This window comes from Haliotis rufescens, unplaced genomic scaffold, assembly GCF_023055435.1.
Source record: "Haliotis rufescens isolate VD_foot unplaced genomic scaffold, xgHalRufe1.0.p SCAF_9, whole genome shotgun sequence".
Taxonomy (NCBI): domain Eukaryota; kingdom Metazoa; phylum Mollusca; class Gastropoda; order Lepetellida; family Haliotidae; genus Haliotis; species Haliotis rufescens.
The window spans coordinates 16,698,394-16,720,059 of NW_025964383.1; the positions used below are offsets into that span (position 1 = coordinate 16,698,394).

Consider the following 21,666-nt stretch of genomic DNA (forward strand, 5'->3'; position numbering starts at 1 on the left):
TGATATTAATCACTGGATTGTCTGGTCCAGATTCGATTATTTACAGACCTACGTCATATAGCTTGAATATTGCTGAGTGCTGCGTTAAACAACACACCAACCAACAGCATGGATCGATGCTCATGATGTCAATCACTGGGTTGTCTCGTCCAGACTCGATTATTTACAGACCGCCGTCATATAGCTGGAATATTGCTGAGTGCGGCGTTAAAAAAACAAACAAAACAAATCTGTTGGGAAATACATGCTGACAAATTCAGAAGCGCCTGAATTTCCTACTAAAATAGTCGGTGGACTTGACCATAGTCGACTGCATATTAATTCATACCACTTACGTTGAAGTGTTGTTGTTGCTAAAGTCGTTGTTGCTAAGGTCGTTGTGGCTAAAGTCGTTGTTGCTACGGTCGTTGCTGCTAAGGTCGTTGTTGCTAAGGTCGTTGTTGCTAAAGTAAGGGCATCTGAAACAGAACAATTGATGTCATGAAAATACAGCTCTATTGAAGAAATAAAGTTTGCTCTATCCCCATGTACAGTTTAATATGAATAGTTTTGGCGTGTTCTATTACAGTTGAAGCACCAGTGCACTTACGCCCGAGTGCTTTGACGCCATAATAGCTCAAAGCAAAACTTTTCTTTTTTACAATATACAAAGGGGTAGAGCAAACTTTATTATGTTTCTTAGATGCTGAAATAAAGACTGATCTTGTGTTTTATTAGAGATGGGTTTAAAAAGAATCCTGTAATGAGCGGCGCCCTAAAATCCACGAACAGGGCTTACTGACAGGCTGTTTCATCTAATTGCCTGCACCCTTACGTCAAGAGGCATATTTACGTTTTAAGCACATCACAACACCACTAAAATAGGTTCTTTATTATTGAAATAGGTCCCACTTCATTATCCATTCAATGTGTGATTATCCATAAACCCATGCAGCAATAAAAAATTAAAAAATTAAGTTTTTATATTAATTTGCTTCAATTTTATCACGTGACTCGAACCATTCTACAAGTGCATTGTGTGGTCGAGCTAACACGTAAACATAGCCGAAGTTCAGTGTTGCTGTTTATTCGGAGCAGAGGTGTTTGGTACAAGTGTCAACATTGTTTCCGCCACTATTGTTAGCGGAGTGCAGCAACTGCAAGACATGAAAAAGTGTGCTTACCGAGCTGCTTGTGCTACATGATAACGTAACGTGTAAACCAACGTGAATTGACGACCAGTGTCATCATGGGACGAACATTGCATAGGAAGAGCAACAGTAGCCGTTTTGTTTAACTGGTGTATATTGCTAAATGCCGTATGCTGAGCAACAAGTGTACATGTGGTTATGAAACTTTTTAAGGATTGCTTATTCCTTTGTCCTGAGAGGCATACATAATTTGTAGGGCACGAACACCCGCCTCAGACATGTCTTTCACTCTTAAATTGAAAAACGTACCAGCTGTCACATAACCTATGCTTAGGATCCACAATATTGCCAACATAAAGAACGAAGTAAGGATAAGAATTTATGGATGAACAACTTCTTTATTACAATTTAAGAGGGACGTTTCGGTGTAGGTTCTAACACCGTTATCAAGCAAGTGAACCTTCACCGAAAACGTTGCTCTAAATTGTAATAAAGAAGTTGTTCATCCATAAATTCTTATCCTTACTTAGAACTCCAACTTCAAAAGGACTATCAAAGTAGTTAAAGCAAAGAATAAATATAGACAGGTTTATACATACAAACTAACAAATATGGCAAATTTCATTATATTTTAAAACAAATTACTGTATAATGAAAATCAGTCTTTGGAAGTTCTCAAAATGACTTCCTTGACAGTCCGAACACTGAGGAGCAGGTATTCATAGGTATTCTACATATTTGTATTGATCGTTTAGCTTTCCTATCAAATTATTCACAATACCTTAATCACAGGATCATAAAAAAAACAAATCTCATAATGGAAATTCAATTCCTACATCTATTTCTTCTCACCATCAACCTTCCTTTGCGTTGAATAGAAAATAGTTCATGCCCTGGGAAGAATGCCCATGTTTTGAGGTCAAACGAGGTCAGAATACTCACCAGCACAGCAAACCTGACCACTTGGACACTGGCGACCAGTAATAATTCCAATGGAGTTACAGTTGCTTGTGACAATACATGAGATTCCGGCATCAGTGCAGGCTGAAAGAAAATGTTCATCAATGGAAATAGATCTGTTTTCTCGTTCTTTGGCAGAAATGGCCTTTTCATATTTTCTCACTAATGGGTTAAGAATGTACACTTTTTCACAAAACAAGACATTAAATCATCTGTTCTTAAGTTTATGGATGACTCCCTTTTCAAAAAGTGCCATAACTACAAAAGGCTTAATAATGAATGTCAGTATGAACCTTCTTGGGAATGTGAGGAAAAAGACAAAAGCCCTGTATTTTTATATGCACTACCGTGCCTGAAGAATGCTCATCAAAACTTTTGTAAGATTCATGGGACTTTCATTTTCATGCTGGATTTTATTATTATGTCTTTCAACATAACAAGACCCGAGCCGGAATAGTTCTTCAGCAACCCATGCTTGTCGTAAAAGACGACTATGCTTGTTGTAAGAGGCGACTAAAAGGATCCAGTGACCAGGCTCGCTGACTTGGTTGAATCATTTCATTGTGTCCAAAATGCGTGGGTTGATGCTCATGACGTTAATCACTGGATTGTCACGTCCAGACTCGATTTTTTACAGACCGCAGTCGTATAGCTGGTATATTGCTGAGTGCCGCGTTAAACAAGAAACAAACAAATAAAATATCTTTGTGCATTCAGCCCAAAACGTGGTGTATTCGGAAGGCATTTAAAATTATATGCACAGATTGAAACCATTTACTGATAATGATACCCATTTCCGAATTACTAAAGTTTATATTTTCTGGATTGTTTAAGTAACAATTGCATGTCAAGTTACCCGAGGAATATGTCCATCAACTATGACCAAGCAGATCCTGAAAATGAATCAAGTTAACTCAAATACTTCCTCAAAAGAATATCTCTATTGGGAAAAGACCCATGAACAGCCGGGATAGAATAGGTCTTCAGCAACCATGCTTGCTGTAAAAGGCGACTATGCTTGTTGTAAAATGCCACTTATGGGATCAGGTGGTCAGGCTCACTGACTTGCTGATGCATGTCATCGATACCTATCGCATGGATCGGTATTGATGACAATTGAATGGATCGGACCCGTGAAGATTCCGGGCTAGAATAGGTCTTCAGCATCCCATGCTTGCCGTAAAGGGTGACTATGCTTGTTGTAAAAGGCAACTAAAGGGATCGGGTGGTCAGGCTCGCTGACTTGGTTGATACATGTCATCGATCCCAATTGCGTGGATCGATGCTCATGATATTAATCACTGGATTGTCTGGTCCAGATTCGATTATTTACAGACCTACGTCATATAGCTTGAATATTGCTGAGTGCTGCGTTAAACAACACACCAACCAACAGCATGGATCGATGCTCATGATGTCAATCACTGGGTTGTCTCGTCCAGACTCGATTATTTACAGACCGCCGTCATATAGCTGGAATATTGCTGAGTGCGGCGTTAAAAAAACAAACAAAACAAATCTGTTGGGAAATACATGCTGACAAATTCAGAAGCGCCTGAATTTCCTACTAAAATAGTCGGTGGACTTGACCATAGTCGACTGCATATTAATTCATACCACTTACGTTGAAGTGTTGTTGTTGCTAAAGTCGTTGTTGCTAAGGTCGTTGTGGCTAAAGTCGTTGTTGCTACGGTCGTTGCTGCTAAGGTCGTTGTTGCTAAGGTCGTTGTTGCTAAAGTAAGGGCATCTGAAACAGAACAATTGATGTCATGAAAATACAGCTCTATTGAAGAAATAAAGTTTGCTCTATCCCCATGTACAGTTTAATATGAATAGTTTTGGCGTGTTCTATTACAGTTGAAGCACCAGTGCACTTACGCCCGAGTGCTTTGACGCCATAATAGCTCAAAGCAAAACTTTTCTTTTTTACAATATACAAAGGGGTAGAGCAAACTTTATTATGTTTCTAAGATGCTGAAATTAAGACTGATCTTGTGTTTTATTAGAGATGGGTTTAAAAAGAATCCTGTAATGAGCGGCGCCCTAAAATCCACGAACAGGGCTTACTGACAGGCTGTTTCATCTAATTGCCTGCACCCTTACGTCAAGAGGCATATTTACGTTTTAAGCACATCACAACACCACTAAAATAGGTTCTTTATTATTGAAATAGGTCCCACTTCATTATCCATTCAATGTGTGATTATCCATAAACCCATGCAGCAATAAAAAATTAAAAAATTAAGTTTTTATATTAATTTGCTTCAATTTTATCATGTGACTCGAACCATTCTACAAGTGCATTGTGTGGTCGAGCTAACACGTAAACATAGCCGAAGTTCAGTGTTGCTGTTTATTCGGAGCAGAGGTGTTTGGTACAAGTGTCAACATTGTTTCCGCCACTATTGTTAGCGGAGTGCAGCAACTGCAAGACATGAAAAAGTGTGCTTACCGAGCTGCTTGTGCTACATGATAACGTAACGTGTAAACCAACGTGAATTGACGACCAGTGTCATCATGGGACGAACATTGCATAGGAAGAGCAACAGTAGCCGTTTTGTTTAACTGGTGTATATTGCTAAATGCCGTATGCTGAGCAACAAGTGTACATGTGGTTATGAAACTTTTTAAGGATTGCTTATTCCTTTGTCCTGAGAGGCATACATAATTTGTAGGGCACGAACACCCGCCTCAGACATGTCTTTCACTCTTAAATTGAAAAACGTACCAGCTGTCACATAACCTATGCTTAGGATCCACAATATTGCCAACATAAAGAACGAAGTAAGGATAAGAATTTATGGATGAACAACTTCTTTATTACAATTTAAGAGGGACGTTTCGGTGTAGGTTCTAACACCGTTATCAAGCAAGTGAACCTTCACCGAAAACGTCGCTCTAAATTGTAATAAAGAAGTTGTTCATCCATAAATTCTTATCCTTACTTAGAACTCCAACTTCAAAAGGACTATCAAAGTAGTTAAAACAAAGAATAAATATAGACAGGTTTATACATACAAACTAACAAATATAGCAAATTTCATTATATTTTAAAACAAATTACTGTATAATGAAAATCAGTCTTTGGAAGTTCTCAAAATGACTTCCTTGACAGTCCGAACACTAAGGAGCAGGTATTCATAGGTATTCTACATATTTGTATTGATCGTTTAGCTTTCCTATCAAATTATTCACAATACCTTAATCACAGGATCATAAAAAAAACAAATCTCATAATGGAAATTCAATTCCTACATCTATTTCGTCTCACCATCAACCTTCCTTTGCGTTGAATAGAAAATAGTTCATGCCCTGGGAAGAATGCCCATGTTTTGAGGTCAAACGAGGTCAGAATACTCACCAGCACAGCAAACCTGACCACTTGGACACTGGCGACCAGGAATAATTCCAATGGAGTTACAGGTGCTTGTGACAATACATGAGATTCCGGCATCAGTGCAGGCTGAAAGAAAATGTTCATCAATGGAAATAGATCTGTTTTCTCGTTCTTTGGCAGAAATGGCCTTTTCATATTTTCTCACTAATGGGTTAAGAATGTACACTTTTTCACAAAACAAGACATTAAATCATCTGTTCTTAAGTTTATGGATGACTCCCTTTTCAAAAAGTGCCATAACTACAAAAGGCTTAATAATGAATGTCAGTATGAACCTTCTTGGGAATGTGAGGAAAAAGACAAAAGCCCTGTATTTTTATATGCACTACCGTGCCTGAAGAATGCTCATCAAAACTTTTGTAAGATTCATGGGACTTTCATTTTCATGCTGGATTTTATTATTATGTCTTTCAACATAACAAGACCCGAGCCGGAATAGTTCTTCAGCAACCCTTGCTTGTCGTAAAAGACGACTATGCTTGTTGTAAGAGGCGACTAAAAGGATCCAGTGACCAGGCTCGCTGACTTGGTTGAATCATTTCATTGTGTCCAAAATGCGTGGGTTGATGCTCATGACGTTAATCACTGGATTGTCACGTCCAGACTCGATTATTTACAGACCGCGGTCGTATAGCTGGTATATTGCTGAGTGCCGCGTTAAACAAGAAACAAACAAATAAAATATCTTTGTGCATTCAGCCCAAAACGTGGTGTATTCGGAAGGCATTTAAAATTATATGCACAGATTGAAACCATTTACTGATAATGATACCCATTTCCGAATTACTAAAGTTTATATTTTCTGGATTGTTTAAGTAACAATTGCATGTCAAGTTACCCGAGGAATATGTCCATCAACTATGACCAAGCAGATCCTGAAAATGAATCAAGTTAACTCAAATACTTCCTCAAAAGAATATCTCTATTGGGAAAAGACCCATGAACAGCCGGGATAGAATAGGTCTTCAGCAACCATGCTTGCTGTAAAAGGCGACTATGCTTGTTGTAAAATGCCACTTATGGGATCAGGTGGTCAGGCTCACTGACTTGCTGATGCATGTCATCGATACCTATCGCATGGATAGGTATTGATGACAATTGAATGGATCGGACCCGTGAAGATTCCAGGGTAGAATAGGTCTTCAGCATCCCATGCTTGCCGTAAAGGGCGACTGTGCTTGTTGTAAAAGGCAACTAACGGGATTGGGTGGTCAGGCTCGCTGACTTGGTTGATACATGTCATCGATCCCAATTGCGTGGATCGATGCTCATGATATTAATCACTGGATTGTCTGGTCCAGATTCGATTATTTACAGACCGACGTCATATAGCTTGAACATTGCTGAGTGCTGCGTTAAACAACACACCAACCAACAGCATGGATCGATGCTCATGATGTCAATCACTGGGTTGTCTCGTCCAGACTCGATTATTTACAGACCGCCGTCATATAGCTGGACTATTGCTGAGTGCGGCGTTAAAAAAACAAACAAAACAAATCTATTGGGAAATACATGCTGACAAATTCAGAAGCGCCTGAATTTCCTACTTAAACATAGTCGGTGGACTTGACCATAGTCGACTGCATATTAATTCATACCACTTACGTTGAAGTGTTGTTGTTGCTAAAGTCGTTGTTGCTAAGGTCGTTGTGGCTAAAGTCGTTGTTGCTACGGTCGTTGCTGCTAAGGTCGTTGTTGCTAAGGTCGTTGTTGCTAAAGTAAGGGCATCTGAAACAGAACAATTGATGTCATGAAAATACAGCTCTATTGAAGAAATAAAGCTTGCTCTATCCCCATGTACAGTTTAATATGAATAGTTTTGGCGTGTTCTATTACAGTTGAAGCACCAGTGCACTTACGCCCGAGTGCTTTGACGCCATAATAGCTCAAAGCAAAACTTTTCTTTTTTACAATATACAAAGGGGTAGAGCAAACTTTATTATGTTTCTAAGATGCTGAAATTAAGACTGATCTTGTGTTTTATTAGAGATGGGTTTAAAAAGAATCCTGTAATGAGCGGCGCCCTAAAATCCACGAACAGGGCTTACTGACAGGCTGTTTCATCTAATTGCCTGCACCCTTACGTCAAGAGGCATATTTACGTTTTAAGCACATCACAACACCACTAAAATAGGTTCTTTATTATTGAAATAGGTCCCACTTCATTATCCATTCAATGTGTGATTATCCATAAACCCATGCAGCAATAAAAAATTAAAAAATTAAGTTTTTATATTAATTTGCTTCAATTTTATCATGTGACTCGAACCATTCCACAAGTGCATTGTGTGGTCGAGCTAACACGTAAACATAGCCGAAGTTCAGTGTTGCTGTTTATTCGGAGCAGAGGTGTTTGGTACAAGTGTCAACATTGTTTCCGCCACTATTGTTAGCAGAGTGCAGCAACTGCAAGACATGAAAAAGTGTGCTTACCGAGCTGCTTGTGCTACATGATAACGTAACGTGTAAACCAACGTGAATTGACGACCAGTGTCATCATGGGACGAACATTGCATAGGAAGAGCAACAGTAGCCGTTTTGTTTAACTGGTGTATATTGCTAAATGCCGTATGCTGAGCAACAAGTGTACATGTGGTTATGAAACTTTTTAAGGATTGCTTATTCCTTTGTCCTGAGAGGCATACATAATTTGTAGGGCACGAACACCCGCCTCAGACATGTCTTTCACTCTTAAATTGAAAAACGTACCAGCTGTCACATAACCTATGCTTAGGATCCACAATATGGCCAACATAAAGAACGAAGTAAGGATAAGAATTTATGGATGAACAACTTCTTTATTACAATTTAAGAGGGACGTTTCGGTGTAGGTTCTAACACCGTTATCAAGCAAGTGAACCTTCACCGAAAACGTCGCTCTAAATTGTAATAAAGAAGTTGTTCATCCATAAATTCTTATCCTTACTTAGAACTCCAACTTCAAAAGGACTATCAAAGTAGTTAAAACAAAGAATAAATATAGACAGGTTTATACATACAAACTAACAAATATAGCAAATTTCATTATATTTTAAAACAAATTACTGTATAATGAAAATCAGTCTTTGGAAGTTCTCAAAATGACTTCCTTGACAGTCCGAACACTAAGGAGCAGGTATTCATAGGTATTCTACATATTTGTATTGATCGTTTAGCTTTCCTATCAAATTATTCACAATACCTTAATCACAGGATCATAAAAAAACAAATCTCAACTGAAATTCAACTCCTACATCTATTTCTTCTCACCATCAACCTTCCTTTGCGTTGAATAGAAAATAGTTCATGCCCTGGGAAGAATGCCCATGTTTTGAGGTCAAACGAGGTCAGAATACTCACCAGCACAGCAAACCTGACCACTTGGACACTGGCGACCAGGAATAATTCCAAAGGAGTTACAGTTACTTGTGACAATACATGAGATTCCGGCATCAGTGCAGGCTGAAAGAAAATGTTCATCAATGGAAATAGATCTGTTTTCTCGTTCTTTGGCAGATATGTCCTTTTCATATTTTCTCACTAATGTGTTAAGAATGTACACTTTTTCACAAAACAAGACATTAAATCATCTGTTCTTAAGTTTATGGATGACTCCCTTTTCAAAAAGTGCCATAACTACAAAAGGCTTAATAATGAATGTCAGTATGAACCTTCTTGGGAATGTGAGGAAAAAGACAAAAGCCCTGTATTTTTATATGCACTACCGTGCCTGAAGAATGCTCATCAAAACTTTTGTAAGATTCATGGGACTTTCATTTTCATGCTGGATTTTATTATTATGTCTTTCAACATAACAAGACCCGAGCCGGAATAGTTCTTCAGCAACCCATGCTTGTCGTAAAAGACGACTATGCTTGTTGTAAGAGGCAACTAAAAGGATCCAGTGACCAGGCTCGCTGACTTGGTTGAATCATTTCATTGTGTCCAAAATGCGTGGGTTGATGCTCATGACGTTAATCACTGGATTGTCACGTCCAGACTCGATTATTTACAGACCGCGGTCGTATGGCTGGTATATTGCTGAGTGCCGCGTTAAACAAGAAACAAACAAATAAAATATCTTTGTGCATTCAGCCCAAAACGTGGTGTATTCGGAAGGCATTTAAAATTATATGCACAGATTGAAACCATTTACTGATAATGATACCCATTTCCGAATTACTAAAGTTTATATTTTCTGGATTGTTTAAGTAACAATTGCATGTCAAGTTACCCGAGGAATATGTCCATCAACTATGACCAAGCAGATCCTGAAAATGAATCAAGTTAACTCAAATACTTCCTCAAAAGAATATCTCTATTGGGAAAAGACCCATGAACAGCCGGGATAGAATAGGTCTTCAGCAACCATGCTTGCTGTAAAAGGCGACTATGCTTGTTGTAAAATGCCACTTATGGGATCAGGTGGTCAGGCTCACTGACTTGCTGATGCATGTCATCGATACCTATCGCATGGATAGGTATTGATGACAATTGAATGGATCGGACCCGTGAAGATTCCAGGGTAGAATAGGTCTTCAGCATCCCATGCTTGCCGTAAAGGGTGACTATGCTTGTTGTAAAAGGCAACTAACGGGATCGGGTGGTCAGGCTCGCTGACTTGGTTGATACATGTCATCGATCCCAATTGCGTGGATCGATGCTCATGATATTAATCACTGGATTGTCTGGTCCAGATTCGATTATTTACAGACCGACGTCATATAGCTTGAATATTGCTGAGTGCTGCGTTAAACAACACACCAACCAACAGCATGGATCGATGCTCATGATGTCAATCACTGGGTTGTCTCGTCCAGACTCGATTATTTACAGACCGCCGTCATATAGCTGGACTATTGCTGAGTGCGGCGTTAAAAAAACAAACAAAACAAATCTATTGGGAAATACATGCTGACAAATTCAGAAGCGCCTGAATTTCCTACTTAAACATAGTCGGTGGACTTGACCATAGTCGACTGCATATTAATTCATACCACTTACGTTGAAGTGTTGTTGTTGCTAAAGTCGTTGTTGCTAAGGTCGTTGTGGCTAAAGTCGTTGTTGCTACGGTCGTTGCTGCTAAGGTCGTTGTTGCTAAGGTCGTTGTTGCTAAAGTAAGGGCATCTGAAACAGAACAATTGATGTCATGAAAATACAGCTCTATTGAAGAAATAAAGTTTGCTCTATCCCCATGTACAGTTTAATATGAATAGTTTTGGCGTGTTCTATTACAGTTGAAGCACCAGTGCACTTACGCCCGAGTGCTTTGACGCCATAATAGCTCAAAGCAAAACTTTTCTTTTTTACAATATACAAAGGGGTAGAGCAAACTTTATTATGTTTCTAAGATGCTGAAATTAAGACTGATCTTGTGTTTTATTAGAGATGGGTTTAAAAAGAATCCTGTAATGAGCGGCGCCCTAAAATCCACGAACAGGGCTTACTGACAGGCTGTTTCATCTAATTGCCTGCACCCTTACGTCAAGAGGCATATTTACGTTTTAAGCACATCACAACACCACTAAAATAGGTTCTTTATTATTGAAATAGGTCCCACTTCATTATCCATTCAATGTGTGATTATCCATAAACCCATGCAGCAATAAAAAATTAAAAAATTAAGTTTTTATATTAATTTGCTTCAATTTTATCATGTGACTCGAACCATTCCACAAGTGCATTGTGTGGTCGAGCTAACACGTAAACATAGCCGAAGTTCAGTGTTGCTGTTTATTCGGAGCAGAGGTGTTTGGTACAAGTGTCAACATTGTTTCCGCCACTATTGTTAGCAGAGTGCAGCAACTGCAAGACATGAAAAAGTGTGCTTACCGAGCTGCTTGTGCTACATGATAACGTAACGTGTAAACCAACGTGAATTGACGACCAGTGTCATCATGGGACGAACACTGCATAGGAAGAGCAACAGTAGCCGTTTTGTTTAACTGGTGTATATTGCTAAATGCCGTATGCTGAGCAACAAGTGTACATGTGGTTATGAAACTTTTTAAGGATTGCTTATTCCTTTGTCCTGAGAGGCATACATAATTTGTAGGGCACGAACACCCGCCTCAGACATGTCTTTCACTCTTAAATTGAAAAACGTACCAGCTGTCACATAACCTATGCTTAGGATCCACAATATGGCCAACATAAAGAACGAAGTAAGGATAAGAATTTATGGATGAACAACTTCTTTATTACAATTTAAGAGCGACGTTTCGGTGTAGGTTCTAACACCGTTATCAAGCAAGTGAACCTTCACCGAAAACGTCGCTCTAAATTGTAATAAAGAAGTTGTTCATCCATAAATTCTTATCCTTACTTAGAACTCCAACTTCAAAAGGACTATCAAAGTAGTTAAAACAAAGAATAAATATAGACAGGTTTATACATACAAACTAACAAATATAGCAAATTTCATTATATTTTAAAACAAATTACTGTATAATGAAAATCAGTCTTTGGAAGTTCTCAAAATGACTTCCTTGACAGTCCGAACACTAAGGAGCAGGTATTCATAGGTATTCTACATATTTGTATTGATCGTTTAGCTTTCCTATCAAATTATTCACAATACCTTAATCACAGGATCATAAAAAAAACAAATCTCAACTGAAATTCAACTCCTACATCTATTTCGTCTCACCATCAACCTTCCTTTGCGTTGAATAGAAAATAGTTCATGCCCTGGGAAGAATGCCCATGTTTTGAGGTCAAACGAGGTCAGAATACTCACCAGCACAGCAAACCTGACCACTTGGACACTGGCGACCAGGAATAATTCCAAAGGAGTTACAGTTACTTGTGACAATACATGAGATTCCGGCATCAGTGCAGGCTGAAAGAAAATGTTCATCAATGGAAATAGATCTGTTTTCTCGTTCTTTGGCAGATATGTCCTTTTCATATTTTCTCACTAATGTGTTAAGAATGTACACTTTTTCACAAAACAAGACATTAAATCATCTGTTCTTAAGTTTATGGATGACTCCCTTTTCAAAAAGTGCCATAACTACAAAAGGCTTAATAATGAATGTCAGTATGAACCTTCTTGGGAATGTGAGGAAAAAGACAAAAGCCCTGTATTTTTATATGCACTACCGTGCCTGAAGAATGCTCATCAAAACTTTTGTAAGATTCATGGGACTTTCATTTTCATGCTGGATTTTATTATTATGTCTTTCAACATAACAAGACCCGAGCCGGAATAGTTCTTCAGCAACCCATGCTTGTCGTAAAAGACGACTATGCTTGTTGTAAGAGGCGACTAAAAGGATCCAGTGACCAGGCTCGCTGACTTGGTTGAATCATTTCATTGTGTCCAAAATGCGTGGGTTGATGCTCATGACGTTAATCACTGGATTGTCACGTCCAGACTCGATTATTTACAGACCGCGGTCGTATAGCTGGTATATTGCTGAGTGCCGCGTTAAACAAGAAACAAACAAATAAAATATCTTTGTGCATTCAGCCCAAAACGTGGTGTATTCGGAAGGCATTTAAAATTATATGCACAGATTGAAACCATTTACTGATAATGATACCCATTTCCGAATTACTAAAGTTTATATTTTCTGGATTGTTTAAGTAACAATTGCATGTCAAGTTACCCGAGGAATATGTCCATCAACTATGACCAAGCAGATCCTGAAAATGAATCAAGTTAACTCAAATACTTCCTCAAAAGAATATCTCTATTGGGAAAAGACCCATGAACAGCCGGGATAGAATAGGTCTTCAGCAACCATGCTTGCTGTAAGAGGCGACTATGCTTGTTGTAAAATGCCACTTATGGGATCAGGTGGTCAGGCTCACTGACTTGCTGATGCATGTCATCGATACCTATCGCATGGATAGGTATTGATGACAATTGAATGGATCGGACCCGTGAAGATTCCAGGGTAGAATAGGTCTTCAGCATCCCATGCTTGCCGTAAAGGGCGACTGTGCTTGTTGTAAAAGGAAACTAACGGGATCGGGTGGTCAGGCTCGCTGACTTGGTTGATACATGTCATCGATCCCAATTGCGTGGATCGATGCTCATGATATTAATCACTGGATTGTCTGGTCCAGATTCGATTATTTACAGACCGACGTCATATAGCTTGAACATTGCTGAGTGCTGCGTTAAACAACACACCAACCAACAGCATGGATCGATGCTCATGATGTCAATCACTGGGTTGTCTCGTCCAGACTCGATTATTTACAGACCGCCGTCATATAGCTGGACTATTGCTGAGTGCGGCGTTAAAAAAACAAACAAAACAAATCTATTGGGAAATACATGCTGACAAATTCAGAAGCGCCTGAATTTCCTACTTAAACATAGTCGGTGGACTTGACCATAGTCGACTGCATATTAATTCATACCACTTACGTTGAAGTGTTGTTGTTGCTAAAGTCGTTGTTGCTAAGGTCGTTGTGGCTAAAGTCGTTGTTGCTACGGTCGTTGCTGCTAAGGTCGTTGTTGCTAAGGTCGTTGTTGCTAAAGTAAGGGCATCTGAAACAGAACAATTGATGTCATGAAAATACAGCTCTATTGAAGAAATAAAGCTTGCTCTATCCCCATGTACAGTTTAATATGAATAGTTTTGGCGTGTTCTATTACAGTTGAAGCACCAGTGCACTTACGCCCGAGTGCTTTGACGCCATAATAGCTCAAAGCAAAACTTTTCTTTTTTACAATATACAAAGGGGTAGAGCAAACTTTATTATGTTTCTAAGATGCTGAAATTAAGACTGATCTTGTGTTTTATTAGAGATGGGTTTAAAAAGAATCCTGTAATGAGCGGCGCCCTAAAATCCACGAACAGGGCTTACTGACAGGCTGTTTCATCTAATTGCCTGCACCCTTACGTCAAGAGGCATATTTACGTTTTAAGCACATCACAACACCACTAAAATAGGTTCTTTATTATTGAAATAGGTCCCACTTCATTATCCATTCAATGTGTGATTATCCATAAACCCATGCAGCAATAAAAAATTAAAAAATTAAGTTTTTATATTAATTTGCTTCAATTTTATCATGTGACTCGAACCATTCCACAAGTGCATTGTGTGGTCGAGCTAACACGTAAACATAGCCGAAGTTCAGTGTTGCTGTTTATTCGGAGCAGAGGTGTTTGGTACAAGTGTCAACATTGTTTCCGCCACTATTGTTAGCAGAGTGCAGCAACTGCAAGACATGAAAAAGTGTGCTTACCGAGCTGCTTGTGCTACTTGATAACGTAACGTGTAAACCAACGTGAATTGACGACCAGTGTCATCATGGGACGAACATTGCATAGGAAGAGCAACAGTAGCCGTTTTGTTTAACTGGTGTATATTGCTAAATGCCGTATGCTGAGCAACAAGTGTACATGTGGTTATGAAACTTTTTAAGGATTGCTTATTCCTTTGTCCTGAGAGGCATACATAATTTGTAGGGCACGAACACCCGCCTCAGACATGTCTTTCACTCTTAAATTGAAAAACGTACCAGCTGTCACATAACCTATGCTTAGGATCCACAATATGGCCAACATAAAGAACGAAGTAAGGATAAGAATTTATGGATGAAAAACTTCTTTATTACAATTTAAGAGGGACGTTTCGGTGTAGGTTCTAACACCGTTATCAAGCAAGTGAACCTTCACCGAAAACGTCGCTCTAAATTGTAATAAAGAAGTTGTTCATCCATAAATTCTTATCCTTACTTAGAACTCCAACTTCAAAAGGACTATCAAAGTAGTTAAAACAAAGAATAAATATAGACAGGTTTATACATACAAACTAACAAATATAGCAAATTTCATTATATTTTAAAACAAATTACTGTATAATGAAAATCAGTCTTTGGAAGTTCTCAAAATGACTTCCTTGACAGTCCGAACACTAAGGAGCAGGTATTCATAGGTATTCTACATATTTGTATTGATCGTTTAGCTTTCCTATCAAATTATTCACAATACCTTAATCACAGGATCATAAAAAAAACAAATCTCAACTGAAATTCAACTCCTACATCTATTTCGTCTCACCATCAACCTTCCTTTGCGTTGAATAGAAAATAGTTCATGCCCTGGGAAGAATGCCCATGTTTTGAGGTCAAACGAGGTCAGAATACTCACCAGCACAGCAAACCTGACCACTTGGACACTGGCGACCAGGAATAATTCCAAAGGAGTTACAGTTACTTGTGACAATACATGAGATTCCGGCATCAGTGCAGGCTGAAAGAAAATGTTCATCAATGGAAATAGATCTGTTTTCTCGTTCTTTGGCAGATATGTCCTTTTCATATTTTCTCACTAATGTGTTAAGAATGTACACTTTTTCACAAAACAAGACATTAAATCATCTGTTCTTAAGTTTATGGATGACTCCCTTTTCAAAAAGTGCCATAACTACAAAAGGCTTAATAATGAATGTCAGTATGAACCTTCTTGGGAATGTGAGGAAAAAGACAAAAGCCCTGTATTTTTATATGCACTACCGTGCCTGAAGAATGCTCATCAAAACTTTTGTAAGATTCATGGGACTTTCATTTTCATGCTGGATTTTATTATTATGTCTTTCAACATAACAAGACCCGAGCCGGAATAGTTCTTCAGCAACCCATGCTTGTCGTAAAAGACGACTATGCTTGTTGTAAGAGGCGACTAAAAGGATCCAGTGACCAGGCTCGCTGACTTGGTTGAATCATTTCATTGTGTCCAAAATGCGTGGGTTGATGCTCATGACGTTAATCACTGGATTGTCACGTCCAGACTCGATTATTTACAGACCGCGGTCGTATAGCTGGTATATTGCTGAGTGCCGCGTTAAACAAGAAACAAACAAATAAAATATCTTTGTGCATTCAGCCCAAAACGTGGTGTATTCGGAAGGCATTTAAAATTATATGCACAGATTGAAACCATTTACTGATAATGATACCAATTTCCGAATTACTAAAGTTTATATTTTCTGGATTGTTTAAGTAACAATTGCATGTCAAGTTACCCGAGGAATATGTCCATCAACTATGACCAAGCAGATCCTGAAAATGAATCAAGTTAACTCAAATACTTCCTCAAAAGAATATCTCTATTAGGAAAAGACCCATGAACAGCCGGGATAGAATAGGTCTTCAGCAACCATGCTTGCTGTAAAAGGCGACTATGCTTGTTGTAAAATGCCACTTATGGGATCAGGTGGTCAGGCTCACTGACTTGCTGATGCATGTCATCGATACCTATCGCATGGATAGGTATTGATGACAATTGAATGGATCGGACCCGTGAAGATTCCAGGGTAGAATAGGTCTTCAGCATCCCATGCTTGCCGTAAAGGGTGACTATGCTTGTTGTAAAAGGCAACTAACGGGATCGGGTGGTCAGGCTCGCTGACTTGGTTGATACATGTCATCGATCCCAATTGCGTGGATCGATGCTCATGATATTAATCACTGGATTGTCTGGTCCAGATTCGATTATTTACAGACCGACGTCATATAGCTTGAATATTGCTGAGTGCTGCGTTAAACAACACACCAACCAACAGCATGGATCGATGCTCATGATGTCAATCACTGGGTTGTCTCGTCCAGACTCGATTATTTACAGACCGCCGTCATATAGCTGGACTATTGCTGAGTGCGGCGTTAAAAAAACAAACAAAACAAATCTATTGGGAAATACATGCTGACAAATTCAGAAGCGCCTGAATTTCCTACTTAAACATAGTCGGTGGACTTGACCATAGTCGACTGCATATTAATTCATACCACTTACGTTGAAGTGTTGTTGTTGCTAAAGTCGTTGTTGCTAAGGTCGTTGTGGCTAAAGTCGTTGTTGCTACGGTCGTTGCTGCTAAGGTCGTTGTTGCTAAGGTCGTTGTTGCTAAAGTAAGGGCATCTGAAACAGAACAATTGATGTCATGAAAATACAGCTCTATTGAAGAAATAAAGCTTGCTCTATCCCCATGTACAGTTTAATATGAATAGTTTTGGCGTGTTCTATTACAGTTGAAGCACCAGTGCACTTACGCCCGAGTGCTTTGACGCCATAATAGCTCAAAGCAAAACTTTTCTTTTTTACAATATACAAAGGGGTAGAGCAAACTTTATTATGTTTCTAAGATGCTGAAATTAAGACTGATCTTGTGTTTTATTAGAGATGGGTTTAAAAAGAATCCTGTAATGAGCGGCGCCCTAAAATCCACGAACAGGGCTTACTGACAGGCTGTTTCATCTAATTGCCTGCACCCTTACGTCAAGAGGCATATTTACGTTTTAAGCACATCACAACACCACTAAAATAGGTTCTTTATTATTGAAATAGGTCCCACTTCATTATCCATTCAATGTGTGATTATCCATAAACCCATGCAGCAATAAAAAATTAAAAAATTAAGTTTTTATATTAATTTGCTTCAATTTTATCATGTGACTCGAACCATTCCACAAGTGCATTGTGTGGTCGAGCTAACACGTAAACATAGCCGAAGTTCAGTGTTGCTGTTTATTCGGAGCAGAGGTGTTTGGTACAAGTGTCAACATTGTTTCCGCCACTATTGTTAGCAGAGTGCAGCAACTGCAAGACATGAAAAAGTGTGCTTACCGAGCTGCTTGTGCTACATGATAACGTAACGTGTAAACCAACGTGAATTGACGACCAGTGTCATCATGGGACGAACACTGCATAGGAAGAGCAACAGTAGCCGTTTTGTTTAACTGGTGTATATTGCTAAATGCCGTATGCTGAGCAACAAGTGTACATGTGGTTATGAAACTTTTTAAGGATTGCTTATTCCTTTGTCCTGAGAGGCATACATAATTTGTAGGGCACGAACACCCGCCTCAGACATGTCTTTCACTCTTAAATTGAAAAACGTACCAGCTGTCACATAACCTATGCTTAGGATCCACAATATGGCCAACATAAAGAACGAAGTAAGGATAAGAATTTATGGATGAACAACTTCTTTATTACAATTTAAGAGGGACGTTTCGGTGTAGGTTCTAACACCGTTATCAAGCAAGTGAACCTTCACCGAAAACGTCGCTCTAAATTGTAATAAAGAAGTTGTTCATCCATAAATTCTTATCCTTACTTAGAACTCCAACTTCAAAAGGACTATCAAAGTAGTTAAAACAAAGAATAAATATAGACAGGTTTATACATACAAACTAACAAATATAGCAAATTTCATTATATTTTAAAACAAATTACTGTATAATGAAAATCAGTCTTTGGAAGTTCTCAAAATGACTTCCTTGACAGTCCGAACACTAAGGAGCAGGTATTCATAGGTATTCTACATATTTGTATTGATCGTTTAGCTTTCCTATCAAATTATTCACAATACCTTAATCACAGGATCATAAAAAAAAAAAATCTCATAATGGAAATTCAATTCCTACACCTATTTCTTCTCACCATCAACCTTCCTTTGCGTTGAATAGAAAATAGTTCATGCCCTGGGAAGAATGCCCATGTTTTGAGGTCAAACGAGGTAAGAATACTCACCAGCACAGCAAACCTGACCACTTGGACACTGGCGACCAGGAATAATTCCAATGGAGTTACAGTTACTTGTGACAATACATGAGATTCCGGCATCAGTGCAGGCTGAAAGAAAATGTTCATCAATGGAAATAGATCTGTTTTCTCGTTCTTTGGCAGAAATGTCCTTTACATATTTTCTCACTAATGTGTTAAGAATGTACACTTTTTCACAAAACAAGACATTAAATCATCTGTTCTTAAGTTTATGGATGACTCCCTTTTCAAAAAGTGCCATAACTACAAAAGGCTTAATAATGAATGTCAGTATGAACGTTAACCTTCTTGGGAATGTGAGGAAAAAGACAAAAGCCTTGTATTTTTATATGCACTACCGTGCCTGAAGAATGCTCATCAAAACTTTTGTAAGATTCATGGGACTTTCATTTTCATGCTGGATTTTATTATTATGACTTTCAACATAACAAGACCCAAGCCGGAATAGTTCTTCTGCAACCCATGCTTGTCGTAAAAGACGACTATGCTTGTTGTAAGAGGCGACTTAAAGGATCCAGTGACCAGGCTCGCTGACTTGGTTGAATCATTTCATTGTGTCCAAATTGCGTGGGTTGATGCTCATGACGTCAATCACTGGATTGTCACGTCCAGACTCGATTATTTACAGACCGCAGTCGTATAGCTGGTATATTGCTGAGTGCCGCGTTAAACAAGAAACAAACAAATAAAATATCTTTGTGCATTCAGCCCAAAACGTGGTGTATTCGAAAGGCAATTAAAATGATATGCACAGATTGAAACCATTTACTGATAATGATACCCATTTCCGAATTACTAAAGTTTATATTTTCTGGATTGTTTAAGTAACAATTGCATGTCAAGTTACCCGAGGAATATGTCCATCAACTATGACCAAGCAGATCCTGAAAATGAATCAAGTTAACTCAAATACTTCCTCAAAAGAATATCTCTATTGGGAAAAGACCCATGAACAGCCGGGATAGAATAGGTCTTCAGCAACCATGCTTGCTGTAAAAGGCGACTATACTTGTTGTAAAATGTCACTTATGGGATCAGGTGGTCAGGCTCACTGACTTGCTGATGCATGTCATCGATACCTATCGCATGGATCGGTATTGATGACAATTGAATGGATCGGACCCGTGAAGATTCCGGGGTAGAATAGGTCTTCAGCATCCCATGCTTGCCGTAAAGGGCGACTATGCTTGTTGTAAAAGGCAACTAACGGGATCGGGTGGTCAGGCTCGCTGACTTGGTTGATACATGTCATCGATCCAAATTGCGTGGATCGATGCTCATGATATTAATCACTGGATTGTCTGGTCCAGATTCGATTATTTACAGACCGACGTCATATAGCTTGAATATTGCTGAGTGCTGCGTTAAACAACACACCAACCAACAGCATGGATCGATGCTCATGATGTCAATCACTGGGTTGTCTCGTCCAGACTCGATTATTTACAGACCGACGTCATATAGCTGGAATATTGCTGAGTGCGGCGTTATAAAAACAAACAAAACAAATCTATTGGGAAATACATGCTGACAAATTCAGAAGCGCCTGAATTTCCTACTTAAACATAGTCGGTGGACTTGACCATAGTCGACTGCATATTAATTCATACCACTTACGTTGAAGTGTTGTTGTTGCTAAAGTCGTTGTTGCTACGGTCGTTGCTGCTAAGGTCGTTGTTGCTAAGGTTGTTGTTGCTAAAGTAAGGGCATCTGAAACAGAACAATTGATGTCATGAAAATACAGCTCTATTGAAGAAATAAAGTTTGCTCTATCCCCATGTACAGTTTAATATGAATAGTTTTGGCGTGTTCTATTACAGTTGAAGCACCAGTGCACTTACGCCCGAGTGCTTTGACGCCATAATAGCTCAAAGCAAAACTTTTCTTTTTTACAATATACAAAGGGGTAGAGCAAACTTTATTATGTTTCTAAGATGCTGAAATTAAGACTGATCTTGTGTTTTATTAGAGATGGGTTTAAAAAGAATCCTGTAATGAGCGGCGCCCTAAAATCCACGAACAGGGCTTACTGACAGGCTGTTTCATCTAATTGCCTGCACCCTTACGTCAAGAGGCATATTTACGTTTTAAGCACATCACAACACCACTAAAATAGGTTCTTTATTATTGAAATAGGTCCCACTTCATTATCCATTCAATGTGTGATTATCCATAAACCCATGCAGCAATAAAAAATTAAAAAATTAAGTTTTTATATTAATTTGCTTCAATTTTATCATGTGACTCGAACCATTCTACAAGTGCATTGTGTGGTCGAGCTAACACGTAAACATAGCCGAAGTTCAGTGTTGCTGTTTATTGGGAGCAGAGGTGTTTGGTACAAGTGTCAACATTGTTTCCGCCACTATTGTCAGCAGATGCAGCAACTGCAAGACATGAAAAAGTGTGCTTACCGAGCTGCTTGTGCTACATGATAACGTAACGTGTAAACCAACGTGAATTGACGACCAGTGTCATCATGGGACGAACATTGCATAGGAAGAGCAACAGTAGCCGTTTTGTTTAACTGGTGTATATTGCTAAATGCCGTATGCTGAGCAACAAGTGTACATATGGTTATGAAACTTTTTAAGGATTGCTTATTCCTTTGTCCTGAGAGGCATACATAATTTGTAGGGCACGAACACCCGCCTCAGACATGTCT

At 38.8% G+C, this 21,666-nt stretch overlaps 1 protein-coding gene across 1 annotated transcript in view; it reads right to left on the minus strand.

The window, feature by feature from the left end:
• Nucleotides 1-21,666, minus strand: part of LOC124119716 (mucin-22-like) — a 106,231-nt gene that overhangs the window by 39,266 nt on the left and 45,299 nt on the right. Inside the window, exons 15-27 of the mRNA XM_048390558.1 lie at nucleotides 20,619-20,711; nucleotides 18,969-19,070; nucleotides 17,232-17,354; nucleotides 15,588-15,689; nucleotides 13,853-13,975; nucleotides 12,209-12,310; nucleotides 10,474-10,596; nucleotides 8,830-8,931; nucleotides 7,096-7,218; nucleotides 5,452-5,553; nucleotides 3,715-3,837; nucleotides 2,073-2,174; nucleotides 336-458 (exon numbers count right to left, since the gene is read on the minus strand). Coding sequence (XP_048246515.1) covers nucleotides 336-458; nucleotides 2,073-2,174; nucleotides 3,715-3,837; nucleotides 5,452-5,553; nucleotides 7,096-7,218; nucleotides 8,830-8,931; nucleotides 10,474-10,596; nucleotides 12,209-12,310; nucleotides 13,853-13,975; nucleotides 15,588-15,689; nucleotides 17,232-17,354; nucleotides 18,969-19,070; nucleotides 20,619-20,711 — 1,443 coding nt within the window. The remainder of the gene's footprint in view (nucleotides 1-335; nucleotides 459-2,072; nucleotides 2,175-3,714; nucleotides 3,838-5,451; nucleotides 5,554-7,095; nucleotides 7,219-8,829; nucleotides 8,932-10,473; nucleotides 10,597-12,208; nucleotides 12,311-13,852; nucleotides 13,976-15,587; nucleotides 15,690-17,231; nucleotides 17,355-18,968; nucleotides 19,071-20,618; nucleotides 20,712-21,666) is intronic.